Source organism: Leptodactylus fuscus, chromosome 2, assembly GCF_031893055.1.
Source record: "Leptodactylus fuscus isolate aLepFus1 chromosome 2, aLepFus1.hap2, whole genome shotgun sequence".
Classification (NCBI taxonomy): domain Eukaryota; kingdom Metazoa; phylum Chordata; class Amphibia; order Anura; family Leptodactylidae; genus Leptodactylus; species Leptodactylus fuscus.
In genome coordinates, this window is record NC_134266.1 from 134,514,963 (window position 1) to 134,534,168 (window position 19,206).

Genomic DNA, 19,206 nt, shown 5'->3' on the forward strand with positions numbered 1-19,206 from the left:
TTCCACGTGTATGACCCAGTGCTTGTTTTGGTGTTAAGAAACAGATTATTTTATTTTGCTATTACCAGGACTGGGCTGTCACAGTGAGGGTCTGTTCTATGTAATGACATCTTCTATTAGACTGAGACAGTATATTCTGGATATGATCAGAATTGGCATCAGTACCAGGCAAACCTGGGCAGATGCCAGGGCTCACAAGGTTCGGAGCGGGGCCCTGGCAATCTAGGTAAATATTATTTGTAATTTTCAAGTTAAGGATGAGGTTTACATGGGGCTGAGGTCAGGTCTGGACAGGAATATATTTGACTTCCCTGGAGCCTGTTAGTGGCTGACACCGCCCGCAGTCTGTTATGACATTAGGAATTTGACCTTCCTCCATACAGCTGGATGGCTATAAGACAATGGCTTCTATGAAATAGCTAATGTATAAAAGGTAGCAATGTCCTTATTGGTGTCAGCACACTCTGCAGAAGTGGTGGAAACAGCATGTCAGTCTTCCAGAGACTACACTCAGTGTAATGACAGCCATGCAACTAGGAGTGACCCAGCAGCAAGCCATTATGATGCTGCTCCCCCTACCCATTAACAGACGCCGACAGCTGCTCCCAGAGCTGGCACACAGGAGTTGGCATGGGCAGTAAAAGCTCACTCAGGCTAAATAGCGTGGTCAATAATTGTCTACCTGAGGGAAACCCGAATACTATGGCCACTGGGCAGCGCTTGCAGATTGCTCTGTAGCCGCCTAGCTCGTACTCTTCGACTTCTTCATACAGTTGCAATGCCGGGCAGCAATCTGCTAGACTTAAAGGCACAGAGCAGTGATGGGGAAGCTTGTGCCAGTCAGTGTACTAGAAAGGGCGCCTATGTCTATGAAGAAGAGACGAGAGGATGTGCTGACCTGGGCGCTGCTGTGGCAATGCCCGGCAGGCAGGTAACATTGCACTAGATATGAGTGGGTTGGGAGTAAGTTGTCAGACTGTAATAAGAGGGGGTGGGCTCAGTAATGAGGAGGTTGGTAGACGAGAGAACGCACTCGGGACAGCGGGAAGATAGAGAGCGGGCACGCTATGCGATAGAGAGACTACTATGTAGGCAGCGCGGGTGGGCACCGGGTGGCAGCGCCTCTGGCTGGATTAAGCCTATGTGGACTATATAGGAAACTTTTCTCTGTAATGGAAGCTAAACTTTCCTCACCGCTTCCCCTGTCAGCTCCGTCTTCCTTGCTGAACTTTGCCTGCCTTCACATAGCGTGACCGCGGCTACCTCTCCTCATCCATTCCTCCCTCCGCTGCCCGGACACCCTGTGATGAGCTGAGACCTCGTGTCCCAAAGGGAGCATGGCAGTGGGGGCACAGCCTCAGACAGACAATGGCCGGGTGCCGTCACTCTCAATGGCCCCAATCACTGGCCAAGAAATGGAATTCGTGGCCCTCACAGCTGTCCAGACAGAGAGCGGCAGCCCCCGGCGCTTGGGACTATTGGGCACCCCGCTCCCGGGACCCCCGCGGAGTTCAGCGTCTCACAAGAGATACCGGCGCTTGCAGAACTATCTGTACAACGTGCTGGAGAGACCCCGGGGATGGGCCTTCATCTACCACGTCTTCATGTGAGTACCCGCTGGTGTAGACGGCGTGTACCAGCTCCCTGCAACCTTGTCATGCCTGCCATGACACTATACATTAGGTCATTGCATGGCTTATAGGAATACACCATGTGGGACTTGTCCTATACACTTGTACTTATCGTCGTGTCTGCATACATTATTATATGCTATTTATATACTGTACAGCACGTCACTTCCAGAGACTACTGAGGTAACTCCAGGTACAGGCCATTCGCAGAAGTGTGAGGTAAAGTAGTCACCATGGGCTAGGGACATACCTGGACTATAGTCAGTCTCTTCTCACTCTGAAATGGCTGCTTACAGAGGACAATAGCTTGTGTTTATGGGATATGCCACAAATAGATCTGATCAGTGGAGGTCCAGCTCTTGGCATCCCTGCTGTTAAGCTGTTCAGTTCTTTATCCATTTATTATTTACCAGGCATTGCTCCATATTTTCAGTAGGGTTTATGACTGGTATTTCAGTTTACTATAGCTTTGCCTCATTCCATAGGATGGGACTAAACTACAATGCCAGGCAAAGCTGTTACTACAGATCTACCCTTTAAGGAGCTGATCTGCAGGGTGCCTACAATCAGACACCCACTGATCTAATATTGAAAGTTTGTGCCAAGGATAGGCCTCCTCAACTACACGTGGAGATAAGATACAATTCTGACTTACTTTCCCCTTTAAGAATTACCATAGCAACCAAGGGCAAAATATAGTAGTTGTCTGCCAGTGGAAAATATGACAATGTTTAATTTCCTTTTCAGTAATTTGTATCTATCTATCTATCTATCTATCTATCTATCTATCTATCTATCTAGTAGTATATAAATGATAGATAGATAGATAGATAGATAGATACTAGTATATATTTTATAGTAATATTATTATTATTGTTTATTTATATAGCACCATTAATTCTATAGTCCTTTATGTTATAGTAATATACTTCCTTGAGATAATAACTACTGAAATTGGATTGAAAAATTGTCCTCTGGGGAAAAAAAAATCACAAGTAGGCATAATATATAGCACCATTTTAGAAAAAAAGACATGGACCACACATCCAAATATGATACATGGATGGATCTACGCACATCAACTCCAACCAACACAGCACAGTACCCACAAGTAGAAGGACACAGTAGCCTAACCCACCCCCATGCTTCCAGACTAAGCCCCTGGGCCATACCGTAGAAACAGCTCCACAACAATGGCACTTGTCTTCTATCCCTTGGCCATTATGAGAATGGGCACCTGTAATTTCCTATGAACTCTCCATTAAAGTGAGTTGTGTGGCCATCATTCCAGTCCCTACTATGGAACTGCTGGGAAGGATGACTTCTGGTAGTGAATAGAAGTGAAAGGCATGCTGGCCACCGATATAGATCTTGCAGGTTCCCATTCTCTTGATTTTTGGGGGTACCAGCTGTTGGATCATCATTGATCATACATTTATCTATTATCTTGTGGATAGGGGCGAGGTGTAAACCTCTTTAACCTCTACCTGCTCAGTACCATACTGTTATGTCACTTTGAGCATATACTTAACACTCAGCGCCATAATAGTACAGTGCTTAAATGCTACGGTCACCGGAACTGTGTCTGTGGCATTACTTCCACATAAAGTTGGCTGCTGGAGTCAGAAAGTACTCCAACTCCTTCCCCCTGATGTCGTGATCAACAGCAATCACGGCATCTGGGTGGTTTGTGGGCAAGATTGTCCCCCACCACCACCCATAAACCCTTGGATCTTCCGTGATGAGATTGTAGGGTTAGAGGGGTTGCGGGTAACGGCCTACTGACTGCCTTTCCTTAGGGAGCTTATGTGTAATGTATATTGCAGTACATTGCATTGGAAATCAGCAGACCTCAAGTTCAAGCCCTGTTGTGGGACAGGAAAAAAGGAAAATTTTTTTTTAAAAATTAGAGTTAAAAATAAGGTCTAAAAAATAAATAATACAAAGTTAAAAACACCACCTTTTAATTTGAAAAACTCACAATGTAAACAAATTAAAATAAAAAAAAACATGTTACACTAGGTTCACACCTGTGTTTGGGTTTCCATTCCTGGGGACCACTTGGGGAACCCATGAACAGAAACCTGATCCACTTAGAAAAACAATTACCAGCGGAAAGCTGTGGACCACATAGACTACAATGGGGTCCGCCTGGTTTCTGCCCGGTTTCCACCCAAAAAGGGATGAAAAATGTGGACAGAAAAATCTTGCTGGCAAGACTTTTTTTCTCCACAATTTTTAAAGAGGACCATTCATATCCTCGGAGACACACGTGGTTTTTTATACTGCTATAAAGTCTACAATTCGCTGAATTCAGTGCAATGTCGGCTTCCCTGTTATGTGCCCTGGGGCTGGAGATATTGGTGCTGTTAGGACTCAGAAAGGCGTTCCTGACAGTCTAGCAGGGCTGTGAGAAATGCCCCCCCCACCGACAGTACTTGTCCATAGCCCTGTACTGCCAGAGGGGGCGTTTCTTACTACCCAGCCATGACGCTAAACTGTGAGGATCGCCCCCAGTATTAGTCTATGGACAAGTACAGTCAGGGAATTCGTTCTGAAAACGGCTTTCTGATGGAGGGCAGAGATTGGTGCCTGAACTAATGGCACCGATATCTCCAGCCCTTGGGAACATAACTGGAAAACCGACAGATCTCTGAATTCAGCGCACTGTCGGCTTTCTAGCGGTATATAAAACCGCATGTGCCTGAAGATGTGAAAGGTCATCTTTAAGTGAATTTGGTGGCGGAAATCTTGAACATAGATCAGGCGAAAGTGTGAACCTAGCCTTAGGTATCCCCATGTGTGTATAAGTCTGCACTATCCGAAAATATCATTATTTATGCCATACAGTGCACGTCTTATGTATTTTGGTCACCTCACTTAGCAATAAAAGCCATACATATTAAATATTGGTACCAATGAAAACTACATCTTGCTTTGCAAATAAAGAGCCCTTACATATGTCTATCAACAAAACAGTTTAAAAATCTTCTAGGTGTCAGAATATGGTGACCCCCCAAGAAAAATTTAGAAAAATTACATTTTATTAGTAAATGTGGTAAAACACGATTAAACCAAAAAAAAATATGCTATCGCCATGGGGTTGCTATGTCATTGTTAATGCAGAGTGAACGCCGTAGGAACAATATGCAAAAAATAGGTCCAAATAAAAGTACAAATTGTCATGCAAAGAAAAAGCCGTCATAGCTAAGTGGACAGAAAAATAAAAAAAAGTTATACATTTTGGAAAGCGGGGAAGGAAAATATGAAAAAAGTTGCCGAGCATTAATGTCCAAACTATCCTGCGTCATACTGACTGACACTGAAACACACTAGTTGCAGTTTTTGTAAAGCACCAAGTGGCACCACTGTATGTGGGTGAACAGATAAAGAGACTGCTAGAGCATTTTCATTCTATTCATTGGTAGGGGCTCCAGATGTTGGATCCAGAGCAGAATTCAGCTATCTGATCCATATCATAACCATATGGCATGAATAGTAGTTGTTGGAATACTACTTTAAAGAGGAACTCTCACCTCCTGGGGCATATGCGGTTTTATATACCGCTAGAAAGCTGACAGTGCGCTGAATCCAGCTCACTATCGGCTTTCACGTTCTGTGCCCCCCCCCCCCCCCAGTGAAGAGCTATCTGTGCCGATACTGTAGCACTTCACTGTTAGGACAATAGCTGTCCTGACTCATTCATGTGTACTATTACTGCTTTACTATAAGACCACAGCAAAAATGGCATGAGACAAAGTCAGCTGCATTTTGCTATCATTGGTAGACTTTTTCTTATTTTTCTCCTGTATTACTCGATACCTCATTGGCTTCTAAAAGGGCTTTTTCGGCTAAGCATGCTCATTATTTGTTATATTCCTTCCCATTCTCCTTTATTTGGCTAAAGCAAAGGGTGACATCCAGCATAACACAGGAGTACTTCAGAGTAGCAGGTAGTCATTGTACAAGGTTAGAAGCCATTCTCCAAACTGTAAATCCAACATTTCTTTTGTCATACCCTTTCCATGACAAGCTAGTTGCAAATTATCATTTCTACTAGAGGAAAGCATGATAGTTCTAGTATAATTCCTGATGTAGCGAACAGACTTATTAATCATATCAGTCCCTGTCCTCGGTGGAACCCAGTCTTATTTTCATTTTTCAGACATGCACAATTTGGGGCTATATTCATAGAGGTTTAATATACCTATCATGCTTTGTAAGTGTAAGAGTAAACCAGTGAACACGGACAAAGTCATGCAAACACACGAAGAACATACAAACTCCATGGAAATGTTGACCTTGACTCCAGTTCTTACTGCTGAGATACGTTGCTGAGTGTGTCTGTATAATGGGAAGAAGCCAGTCACTGGTCCTCAAGGGTGAGTCGCTAATGTTGAATTACATGGCAGCCATTCAGAAAAAAATCATCAGAATGGGCTGCTCATACAGAAGTGTCTATTCTAGTTCATAGAGAGGTGTCCCAAGCAGCTGGACCCCTCTCGATAAGGTTTATATGTACAGGGATACCCTTTTAATAGAAAATAAAGCAGAGGAGATTTGGACACTACTATTATTCTTTATCTTTACACTTAGAAGCGGTGTTGTCTATGGCACAAACTCTGATGAATCTGCAGTTCAATCCACATAGATGCCAATATACTGCAGCTTTACCAAGAATTTACATAGAGTTTCTCTATGGAGTGTGAACTCAGACTAGACTTTTGTAACATTACCCTGTAGCATGTCTAAAACATCAATTCTTAAATTCTGCAAGCTAAGATAGCTAATATAGTCCTTAAAATGATCTTGTTCTGGCTGTGGCTGCTTCTAGCCGTTGCACAATAATAGAACATTATTGGCACCTAGAGAAGAACAGCACAGCTGTGACAGCGCGCGCTTACATGCAGACACTTTCATTTCCTTTTGTACGATGTCTATGTTCCAGATCTGGTTAACTGAGGCCCAGTACATAACCTCAGTCCAGTGTTTGTCATGTGACAGAGTGAGAAAGAAAAACTGGCACAAATATCGCACCAAGCAAGTCTGTGGCAAACACGCACTAAAAGGTCTTTTAAAATCTGACCAGCTATTGACTCAACATATCATAGATCAGAAGTTATCTGTTTATTCACCACAAACTACCCACTACTATTGAGGAGACCCACACCCTTTACCCTAACTTGACATCTTTTGGAACCTGTACTCACTAAATCTGCCACTTCCATAACAGTGGTTCCCAGCCATGGTGTGTACCCTCTGAGACTCCGTGGAATACTTCCTGAGGTTTACATATCACATGTGGAGAACCACTGCTCTATACAGTTGTGGCCAAAAGTTTTGACACAAATTGTGGTTTTCACAAAGTCTGCTACTTCAGTCTTTTTAGATCATTTAGTCCGGTGTTCTTGTGGTATATGTGGTGTAGGTATTATAAGCATTTCATAGGTTTTCAAGCTTTTGTTGAGGGCGGATTCACACCCGCACCCAGTCTCTGCTTTGCAGGTTTCCGCCTTCTGCCCGAGAAACTGGACAGGAGATGGAAACTGGCAGTCATTTTTCAAATCCATTCATTTGAATGGGTTTGCAAAGTGTCCGCCCGTGAGCGTCTTCTGCCTCTTCGCGGAAAAAAACGTTTTTTTTTTTTTTTTAACCAGACACAAAGTCGGACATGCAGAACTTTGTGTCCAGTTAAAAAAAAAAAAAAAGCGGTCTCGCCGTGGAGACCAGAAGGCGTTCACGGGCAGACACTGACTGCTGGGTTTCCATCTCCTGTCCAGTTTCTCGGGCAGAAGACGGAAACCTACAAAGTGGAGACCGGGCGCGGGTGTGAACCCGTCCTGACATCAAGTTTATGCAAAAACTGTATCTACAGTGTTGACCCTTATTCTTCAAGACTTCTGCAATTTTCCCTGGCATGGGTTGTCATCTTCTGGACCAAATCCTGACTGATATAAACCCAATCTTGTCTTTTTTTGTACACCCACTTTTTGAGGACTGTTCACAGATTCTCAATGGGATTGAGATCCAGGGAGTTTGCTGGCCATGGACTCAAAATTTGAGTGTATGGTTAACTTAGTTATCACTATTGCATCTTGACATCGCGTTCCATTATTCATTCCTAAATTGTTCCTCAGTGGCTGTGAGAAATGTAAAGAGTAGCTTTCATGTCCTCAGGCACATGTGGTTTTATATACCTTACTATAACTCCTAGGCAGCATGCCCGCTGCCTTGGGGTCATATTTGACGCAGACCTTTCCTTCACCCCTCATATTGAATCACTCGCACGTTCATGTCACCTCCACCTCAAAAACATCTCCAGAATACGCTCTTTCCTTACCAGAGATACACTAAAGACACTTATTGTCTCTCTGATTCATTCTCGCCTTGACTACTGTAATTCCTTACTAATCGGTCTTCCCCTCACTAAACTCTCTCCTCTACAATCTATTCTGAATGCAGCGGCCAGGCTCATCTATCAGGCTAGACGCTACAGCGATGCCTCCGGTCTGTGCCAGTCGCTACATTGGCTGCCTATTCATTATAGAATAAAATATAAAGTTATTACTCTCATCCACAAGGCTCTCCATAATGCCGCACCTCCCTACATTTCTTCCCTCATCTCTGTCTACCGCCCAACCCGTGCTCTCCGCTCACTCAATGACCTAACACTTACATCCTCTATTATCAGAACCTCCCATGCTCGTATACAAGACTTCTCCCGAGCTGCACCACTTCTCTGGAATGCTCTACCCCGGACAATCAGATTAACTCCCAACTTCTACAGTTTCAAACGCAAACTAAAGACGCATCTTTTCAGACATGCCTATCACAATTCCTAATGCACAAAATTGTCTGAACACTGTATAAGCAATGCCGCCCCTGCTACCTCTTGTGTCACCCTCTCTACCTCATAGATTGTAAGCTCTTTTGAGCAGGGCCCTCAGTCCCATTGTGTGAAATGACGTTCTTTGTTATGTATGTCTGTATCTGAACCCTATAAATTGTACAGCGCTGCGGAATATGTTGGCGCTATATAAATAAAATGTATTATTATTATTATTATACCACTAGAAAGCCGACAGTGCGCTGAATTTCCTGTTATGTGTCCCAGGGCTAGAGATATCGGTGCCATTATAACAGCACAATCTCTGCCCACTGTCAGAAGGGTACTCTAGTACTGGGGGGGTGTTCTTCACAGTTCAGCGTCATCGCTAGGTGGTAAAGAACGCCCCCCTGACAGTACAAGTCTATGGCGTTCCTCACAGCTGAACTAGACTGTCAGGAACTCCCTTCTGACAGAGGGCAGAGATCGGTAATGGCACTGATATCTCTTGCCCCAGGGCACATAACGGGAAAGCCGATAATGTGCTAAATTCAGTGCACTGTCAGCTTTCCAGTAGTATATAAGACCACATGTGCCTGAGGACAGAAAAGCATTCTTAGACCATTCTTATTTATGGTTGCTTTTCATTCAAAGGAGAGTGGACTCATTCATATTTTTGCCTAAACACTACCATAAATAAAAATTGGTATCTAAACATCCCCCAAGGGCGAGTTTTCTGAATGAGCAAGGACAAATTTGGTGATGAACAATGATGGAGTAGCATGTGACAAAGTAAAACTGGCATGGTGAGCAAAGCATTGAAATTTTGGTGACTTGAATATTCCACCAAAAAATATAGCAGGTCCGCACTCCTTGGGCTTGGTAAAAAATAACTTTTAATAAGCCATTAAAACTCACACAACATAAACCAAAACGTGAAAAGTCAGAAAAAAGAAAACATAGTGCTTAAAACCGCCGACGGGTTTCGAGGCTATACAGCCCCTTAGTCATGCCCCTTCACAAAGTCGGACCTGCTATATTTTTTGGTGGAATATTCAAGTCACGAAGATTGCCTCGTTCAGTCCAGAGGTAAAAGGCCGTGCACCCAAGGGATTGGAGCATATTTATATGATGAGATCGAAACTTTTTCTTCATTTATTTGCATTGAAATTTTGGCTCCACGGCCAAGAAAGGGTCCATTCACAAGGAGGAAAATGGTGAGGAATTTGGTGTGGAATTTTCCACGTTGAAAAAAATTCCTCCCATTGATTTCAATGGGTTCTGCTAGCTTTTTTTCTGCTTATAATAGTACTTTAGTATAGCATTTGACTAAACTATATTAAAAATACTTCAACCACAAACTTGTGTCAGTCTCAAAACTTTTAGCTCTGACTGTATATTGTAACACGTGTATTAAGCAAGTCATTATACCATAAGGAACCTTAAGAATACCTAAAGGTCTAATATTTCTATATTATGAGTGATCTGTATGAAGCCTAACCATTATATTGTAATTTTGACTTTGCCCAAGTTCCCACTGGTCTTGACTTTCTAGAGTTTCTCTACATATTCTTTTCAGGAATTTTTAGCAGAGCAGGTATCTTCTGTAGGACACTAACTTGCAAGAACAGTCTCTTAAAAAGGGTCGTCCAGTTTCAAATCAATATTGGGAGACTTATATTATTCTATATCAATTCCTCATGGTTTTCTAGATCTCTGCTTGCTGTCATTCATTCTGCTTACTTGCGATAGATAAAAATCAGTCTATGGTCATGTGATGATCACACAAGTGCACAGCTTACAGACATCTGATTACTGTGCTGTGACTATAATAAGCTGTGCCCCTCTGTGATCATCACATGACCATAGACTGATTTTTATCTACTGCAAATAAGCAGAATGAATGACAGCAAGCAGAGATCTAGAAAACCGTGAGGAAATGATAAAGTATTTTACAAAATTGTAGAACTTTTCATTATAGAAACAATACCATTTGTCTATCAATATTGGTTTGAAACTGAACAATCCCTTTAAGGACACATAGTAACTCTCCTGACCTATGCCTATATCCTTTTCACTGAATTCAGCGCACTGTCCGCTTTGTGAGCAGTATATAGAACTGCCTTTGCCCAATCTTATGAAAGGTCCTCTTTAAGTTAAAATGTTCAAATAATTGAAAATTATATCTAAGTCATTGTCCAGCTTTAAGCAGAGCCCTGTGCTATCCTTCAAGCATTCTGAAATGTTAAAAAAGATGGAACCTTTCTCCCGATCGTGTTTATTTTTTCATTTGGGGAATGTTTCAGTCTATATGTTACATCGTTGTCAAAATCACTTTTTTCATGATCACCTAGCCACAAGATCAGAATGTGATCTGTGGGGGTCTGACACCCAGAACCCACAGAGATGAGCTGTTCCTCCAGCTTCTGAGCATCGAAAATTACAGTAGTGGTTGGGTGGCATTTGCACATTTTCCTATTCAATTCAACCTCTGCTATAAACAGGGTTGCTGCACCACTTCTATTTCTTAGAAAGAGAGAGTCTGCACACGTTCCCTATTTGCTTCTATAGCTTTCTGAACTCTGGTGCTGTTGAAACAGCTGATCTGTGCAGGATCTGGATGTCAGACCCTAAGACTCCGTTCCCATAGAGTAACGCGCCGCGCATTCAGACACGTATACATGTGTCAGAGTGTGAGCGCTCAAAACAGATCCCATTCACTTCAATGTGTGCCGGCTTACGGGCGCTACACATTGAAATCAATGGGAGGCTTTTTAGCCCATTGATTTCAATGTGTAGCGTGTGTGAGCCGGCACATATTGAAGTGAATGGGATCTGTTTTGAGCACTCACACTCTGACACGTGTCTCAATGCGTGGCGCGTTACTCCATGGGAACGGAGCCTAAGGCAGGGTTCAGACAGAGTTTTTTTGTCTGAATTTTGAGGCGGAAGCCACCTCAGAATCCGGTCCAAAAAATGGGTATCCGCATCAGCATCCAGTCGCTGCATTCCGCTCCAGATTAGGCCCAAATGAATGGGCCTAGTCCAGAGGGAGAGTCGCAAGGCGGACGTGCGAGGCTGAATCAGAGAAAGGTCTGAAGAAAGGACATGTCGCTTCTTTTTCCCGCAAGCGGGAAAAAATGCTTGCGGAAAAAGGAAAGGACCGGCTCCCATTGAATCCAATGGGAGGCAGTTTTTGGTCAGGATTTTGACGCGGAATCCGTGTCAAAATCCTGAACAAAAAACCCCATGTGAACTCAGATTACCAGATTCACATATTGATTTGGGCTGCAAAACCTTTTTAAACACTTTATTAATGGTGCCTTTTTAGGCTAAGGCCACAGAAAAAATCAAAACAAAACTCTGTGGGAAAAACCGTGGCAGCAACACATTGCATTTTTTCCCACAGTGCTTTTCACAGAAAGTCCGCAGAGGTTTCCTCTGCAGTGTTTCTGCTTCCATTATACCTATAGGGAAACCCATTAGCGTGTCTGTAGATATAATTGACATGCTGCGATTTCCAAAGTTGCAATTGTTTTGGAAATCACAGCGTTTCTGCTGCTTGTATTTTTCTGCAACATGTGGATGGGATTCGCTAGAATGGCCAGAAATACATCGTGTTTCTTCCCGCAGCGCTTTGAACATTCACTTCACTGTTAATGTAAAATGCTGCGATTTTTCCCGCGGTGTTTCTGCTGTGGGCCGATCGCAACATCTCTGGCCCGTGGGGCCCCGGTCTTAATGTCATTTCTTTATCTGCAATTACAAGGCATATTTATCAATGTCTAAAGTAAAAATTTTGTGCTAGAAAAATGAAGTACTTGTCTGACAGATCTGAGTACAAGCTTATTTTAGAACAGTTGTTAACGTTAGAGACATTTATTATGAGCCTTGGAAATTCAAAATAATAGGTAGGCTTAGGCTGCATGGCGACTAAAGGACTCTCAGGAATCATGGTCAATACAATGTCAAATATTCCTAATGGGGAAAAAAGTCCCAGTGTCTGTCATCTGGCGATAGTTTTTGTTAGATCACATTACTAAAATTGCATTGTCATCTTGATTTGTGTACGACTTTTGATTGCTTTACAGCTTAGGCTATGGCCACATGTAGAGAAATTCAGCTAAAATATAAGCTGCTTAAAAACCCAGCCAAAATGTGTGTTTTTTTCCTCTGTGTTCTCACTGTGTTTTTGCTGTGGTTCCTTCTTTTTTCTTCTATTAAGTCTATAAGGAAAACATTTGCGATTCCGAAGTTAAGATGAATGTACTACGATTTTTAAAAACGCACACAGCCTTTCCACTTTTTATTGTGTCCATTGTTTTTTTTTACTGAAAGTGCTGGATGAAAAACCTCTGTGTACAGGACTTTTCCATACGTGGTTTAGGCGGCCCTTGCAACACAGTTTCTGAAGCCTTAAATCACCTCTAACCTTTCAACAGATGGTGCATAAATAAAAATTACAGTATGTGCATATAAAGACTAAGGGAGTGTTCACACTACCTTCGGTGTGCGATGGCTAGTGTCCCCTGCTAATGTCCATGCAAAATGTTGTGCGGACATTAGCAGCAGACACTAGCTGTGTCCGTGCCATTTTTCATTGATTTAAATGGACATCGGGTGCGTTCTTTTACTGTCCGTGTCTGTCCTTAACTGTCCGTTCCCAAAGATATCCAACTTTTACATGTTAGGTTTTGCTGCCCACTTGAAAAGTCGGACATCTTTGGGAACGGACAGTTAAAGAGGACCTTTCATCAGATTGGGCACAGGCAGTTCTATATACTGCTGGAAAGCTGACAGTGCGCTGAATTCAGCGCACTATCGGCTTTTCCGATCTGTGCCCAGTGTAAAGCGTTATTGGTCCCGGGACCGTAGCGCTTTAGTGTCAGAAGTGCGTTTCTGACAGTTAGCCAGGGACGCCCTTCTGCCCAGCAGCGCCTATCGCGCTGTACAGTGTGAGCGGGGAGGAACGCCCCCTCCCTCTGCTCACACAGCTCGTCCATAGACGAGTGTTATCAGGAGAGGGAGGGGGCGTTCCTCCCTGCTCCACAGTACAGCGTGATAGGCGCTGCTGGGCAGAAGGGCTTCCCTGGCTGTCAGAAACGCCCTTCTGACACTAAAGCGCTACGGTCCCGGGACCAATAGCGCTTTACACCGAGCACAGATCGGGAAAGCCGATAGTGCGCTGAATTCAGCGCACTGTCAGCTTTCCAGCAGTATATAGAACTACCTATGCCCAATCTGATGAAAGGTCCTCTTTAAGGACACCCACAGACAGTAAAAGAACACACCCGATGTCCATTTAAATGAATGGAAAATGTCACAGACACAGCTAGTGTCTGCTGCTAATGTCCGCACAAGATTTTGCACGGACATTAGCAGCGGACACTAGCTGTCGGACACCGACGGTAGTGTGAACGCCCCCTAACACTATTTCTAGCCATTATTTGACTTATATTTTGAATTTTTAGTCTTTTTCCCCTACAAAGGCTCTATCTTTAACTCTTAGTTGTTTTCATGTGCCAAATACACTTGGGATGAGATAGAAACTTCCTATTAGCTGTTGCAGTCTCTATGTCCTTTTCTCTCACTAGATTTCTGCTTACTCTGCCCGTTCCTCTACATAGACCTTCATATACAGTTGTCATTTGACAGCTGTCATGTAACTTTCTGAGCTTGAGAGAGGAGGATAAAATTCAACCGAGAGGGAAGATGGAGGAGAATAGTAGGATAAGTGGAAAAAGAAGCATTTTTTCTTTCATAGGATATGTTACAAAGTGTTTTATATATGCATGAATTATTGATTTAGGCAAAGTTTGCTAAAAATACCCATGTGTCCCATAACTCATAGAGCATAGTTTAGAGAATGGACTTTCATTCATTCTGGTACATCTACATATACCTCCTGAAGTGTCTGATGGTCATTTCTTTACCAGTAAAGTGTCCACCATTCTCTGCAGCACCCTCTTCCAAAACCATTTTTCCTCTCAAGCTTGATATCTTTTCCAGAGGGCATTGCATGAGACAGAAATCCGCAGGGTATGTCAGCACCCGCTTTATACAAAGAGGGAGATCTAGACCTAGTGGTCTGCATTTTGAAGCATTTTTTCAGCCCAAAACTTTATATTAGGTAAATGAATGACTAGTATGTTTGTTGGCGATCACATCATATGAGCACATGAAGTGACAGTGAACGTTTAAATAACTGTAACTTCTTTGTGTCTTGTAAGTAAAATATATAACTGTAGTCTTTATGATGGCACCGTTATACTTCTTGTAGGTTTACATCTGGTCTAAGCACAATTCTTGTCATTGATAACTTTGCTTTGTCCTTAGTTTTTCGACAATATACTATAGTAACACGTGCTTTTACTAATTGAAAACTACTCTAGGAAACGTCTTTTCTAACCTTTGTAAATAGTGTAATAGTTTGTTTCTACAGTACATAAGAGCCCATTCTTCCTGAACACTGCTTTTCTACAGCTTGGTTTGTGCTTAAAATCTTATCTCTCCTCTTGTCTCCTGAAAGAGTAATATCAGAGAAGAGCAGGAAATTGTTTCACAATACAGACATACGTATATTTGGTTCAAACTAGTTTGTGCCAAGAAAGTGCAGTATTTACAGTGTTTTGTTTCTTTCACTTCTTTGTTTCACATATGCTGATCAGTGGAGAACATCACATGCATGTAGAAGACAACTTGTTAGGTTTTTGCTCACAAGAGGAAGGAGGAAGTGGCAGCTGCAGTTTCCTCTGAAATAAGTCGTCTCTGAGGTGTTTAGATTGAATGAGTCTCTACTTAATAGCAATATGCAACTGTTAGAAAGTGGGTTGAAAACTGTATGTGAGGGTCCATTCACACAGAGGAAAATGGTGAGGAATTTGGTGTGGAATTTCAGCGCTGAAAAAAAAGCCTCCCATTGACTTCAATGGGTTCCTTTTTCTGCAATTTTTTTTTGCAGCGCTGAAATTCCACACCAAATTCCTCACCATTTTCCTCTGTGTGAATGGACCCTAAAAGAGAAATGTTTTTTTGCTCTGTACCTTAATTTGAAATCTAGCATGTTAGTCACCAATAGCTAAAGTTATACTATAGTCATTAGAGACTTGATAGCTAGCAGTGTTTTTTTTCCCCAAAAAGCATACAGATCTGTTCACCTCCCACTTATTGCCCTCCAAAGCATTTTAACCCTTTAGGCACCAAAGCTTCACAATGTAGTGTACTATAATTCAGGTTACTAGAAATTAGCACTGGAGGTTTACAATAATCTGGAGTTCAGAATTAGTTGCCTACTATCAGCAATCTACCATCAAAAGCTGAAGACACTGACAATTCTGTTTTGTTCTTATCTTCAGATTCTGTTTTTTCTATGTACTGTTCTATTCACCTGAGTAATACATATATTAAATAAGAGACATATTTACAAAATGAGAGGATCTTTGCTTTATTTTACACCCAAACTGGAAACTTATGACAAACTTATCTTCCATGCATCACTTTATGTCTGTCCAGGAAGAAATGTTATGATTTTCCCAGGGATATTCCTAGATCTCAATCTGATTGGGCGTCTGTGGGATGTGCTAGAAAAACGAATGCGGAGGCCCTACTTCAAAACCTATAGAACATCTGTTAACATCTTAGTATCAGTAAGAAAGTGATTGTAACAGTGACTACATTGCTACCATTCAAAATGGTAAAATATTTTTATGTGGTCTCAATTACAAAAATCCATTTTGGCACATTTTTTTGTCCATCTGTAAAAAAAAAATTAATAGTCTCGGAGAAGCTCCTTTGAATAATAAGTACAAACCTTTTTATGTTATCAGCGGAGGACAGTCCTCAGTTATAGCCTAGGGACCTTAATATGAAAGAAATGCTGCAGCTGTAAAGTGTTATATTGTTGATCATTCTCAGCACTAAGGGTTGGGACTAAACTTCCTAGGCTTGGCTTCATCACCAAGTTCTTCCATCGGCCATACTACAGTGGAAGGTCCGGCATGAAAGGTGATGGCCCGAGCTCTTAATCTGCTTCTTTTTGGAGTGGCTTGTGGTAAATAATTAGACTTTAACACAGACTGTACTTTTAATATTAAACAAGAACAAGAATTGTTCTAATATGATCCTCCTATATTTAGCTTCCATTTCTGTGTTGGCAAGGACTGAACATATTAACACTTGTGTATCCTCTGAATCGCGTTAGGACAGCACCTCTGTGTATTGTCTTCTTTTCTAGACAGGTATTTAAAGACTAATTTTCCAGTGACCTCATGATGTAAGAAGGAAAAGCTGCTGCAAATGTGTTGACTGAAAGAAATGCAAGACCTAATGGGGAGGAAAACTCTAAATTGTGCCTGGCTCTATGTAGCTGTAAAAAAACAAACCAAACCAAAAACAAATATATCTTCGAAAATGACGATAAAATCTTGTTAAGGAAACACTCGGGGCTATTCTGATGGTCTGTGTGTTGTTATAGTTCTTCATTTCTATGTCTGTGTAGCAAATAATAGATTATTGAATGGAGATTGCTAAAGATTGAGAGCATCTCTATTTTACTGCACCAATAAGAAAGGCCCCATACACACGACTATGTGCAGTGTATGGGTCAGTGGAACCAAATCCGATGGCCAATGGATTGGTATACATATGCTGTTTGTGATTTTCACTGACCTATACGCTTGAATGAATGGGCAGAGCCTGAAAAATGAAAAACAAACAGGTATAGAACCTGCTCTATATTTTTCGGTTCTTTTCTACAGACCAAACACACAGCTGCAAAAACTATTCTTAGGAAAGCCCTCACACTCTTTGTAAGTCCTAATCTTAAAAAAAATGCTACTAAAATGGCTTCTATAGAGTCAGTAACCAAAAAAATCAAATGAAAAGGAAGGCACACTTTTCACGGGGTTGAACAGAGTCTGTTAGCAGGAAACTCAATATCAAACCAGCCATTGTGCATTGTAGGGCACATCATACATTTAGATATAGTCAATAGACATCTGCATTTAGGCTCAAAGTAGAATTTGGGCATGTTTCAGCCTCAGATTTCCAGTCCTGAATACATAGCCCTTGGAGGCTCTGACATGCCCCATAGCATTTAATCCTCATTTGCATATTTCTAAAAACAGCCTATTCAAAGAAATTGTGCACCATGTGCATTGTCTGATCCTTTAGTCATTTGCTACACCTTTTACTCTGCTCACACTTATACTTACTGTCTCTAGGTTTTTGAAGGTGGAAGGTATGGTTAAGGATATAGGGACACGGATGGCCAAAAATATACGGTTAAAGTTGTTAGAAGTGCTAGATTTTGTTAAACTCAGTTGACAATCTGACGTAGGAGGCCGTCTAACATTTTACAATGACATGCTGGTTGGAATAAAAGCATGAGGTGTGTTGGATTTTAGCATGCTATATTCTTTGTGTTTCCATACTTGTGGTCTGCAACACTGGAGACGATAGGTTTGTATACACAGTAGTAGAATATTTTTAAAATTGTCTAGGTTAACACAAAAACAGAAAAAAAACCTGCAAGTGTGAAGATGATGCACGTAAAGCTTGCCGCAGTTTAACCAAACGCACAAAAAGCAGGCTTCAGAATCTCAGTGGTAGACAATTTATTCTATGCATTTTCATTTCATAAATTCTTAGAATTTATTATTTTCATAAATCTGACTACCGTTGTAAAAAACTGAATTGACCAAACTGCAGCATAAACACCCTGAATAAAGTGGCTTTCAGATGCTGACTGTGATGTTTCGTTCTCAATGTATATTGTCTCCATGTAATTATTTTTAAGGCATTTTCATCGCTATGACTTTTACAGCTATACGGTTGTGTTATGGTTTTCCACCTAACTAGAGACCTGTCCTAGTCATTCTACGTCATTTGGCCATTTTTGATGTCCAGGGCTTCGAAGGATGAGGCATGTAGTGACAGCATGGCACCAGACGTTGCCTTTTAAGGGATACAACTAAGTTGGCTTTATATCCAGACGCATGGGAGGCAATATTTCTATGAAATATTTATCACATTGAAATGGAGATTCCAGAAACTCCCTTCAATAATTCATCCATCAAAATATTGCTGCCTTTTCCCCACCTTTTCACACTGTGCTGCCTTGGCTAATTTCTCCACCAGAAGTTGTAGTCCTTTCTCACAACTTAATAGCATTAGCTTGTTAGATGCCTAGAACGTGGTTTTTTCACTGTTCCACAAATCACAGTGTTAGGATTACTCCAGGAGTCCCCACAAACATCTGAATAGCTGCTGTGCCTGCGACGTCTCATCCGGAGGCCTCTCAGTATTAAAATGGGTACAGAGAGGGCTCTGTTACCAGATCTGAATGAACAGCAAGCTTTCATCTCTATTCCCCTGGCTCACGGAATGGAATAAGCTGTTAACCCATGAAGTCCTGTCAAAGAAGTCTGGAAGAGTTCATCTGTCCTCTCCCTCCTCCCATTTCTAATTTCCCGTCAGTAGATCAGAAAAGGCCAGAAGTCTGTGCACTGGAGTCTGTAGAGTAGAAAAGTGCACACAAGCAGGTGGACATAGACTCCTTGAATCAGATCTCAAGGGAAAACATGCTACGGGTTCGTCCCATTAACTCTGACAGCCAGATCGAAAATGCATCTGTCTTTCCCTTGATTTGATGTACTTGTTCATAACAACTCTGGCCATACAGCCAGTGCATTCAGTTGAGATAATTCTTGAGATTAGTAACCTTAAAGGAAGATTAATCACGAGGATACT

At 41.9% G+C, this 19,206-nt stretch overlaps 1 protein-coding gene across 4 annotated transcripts in view; it reads left to right on the forward strand.

Moving 5' to 3' along the window:
- The first annotated feature begins 838 nt into the window (after nt 1-838).
- The window catches only part of KCNQ4 (potassium voltage-gated channel subfamily Q member 4), a 149,433-nt gene continuing 131,065 nt past the window's right edge, over nt 839-19,206 (forward strand). For 3 of the 4 annotated variants that reach the window (XM_075264676.1, XM_075264679.1, XM_075264680.1), the window contains exon 1: nt 1,133-1,606. In XM_075264676.1, the coding sequence (XP_075120777.1) occupies nt 1,338-1,606 (269 nt within the window). In that variant the 5' untranslated portion in view covers nt 1,133-1,337. Of the gene's footprint in view, nt 932-1,132; nt 1,607-19,206 lie in introns of those variants that run through there. The other variant, XM_075264677.1, reaches the window with a different exon arrangement.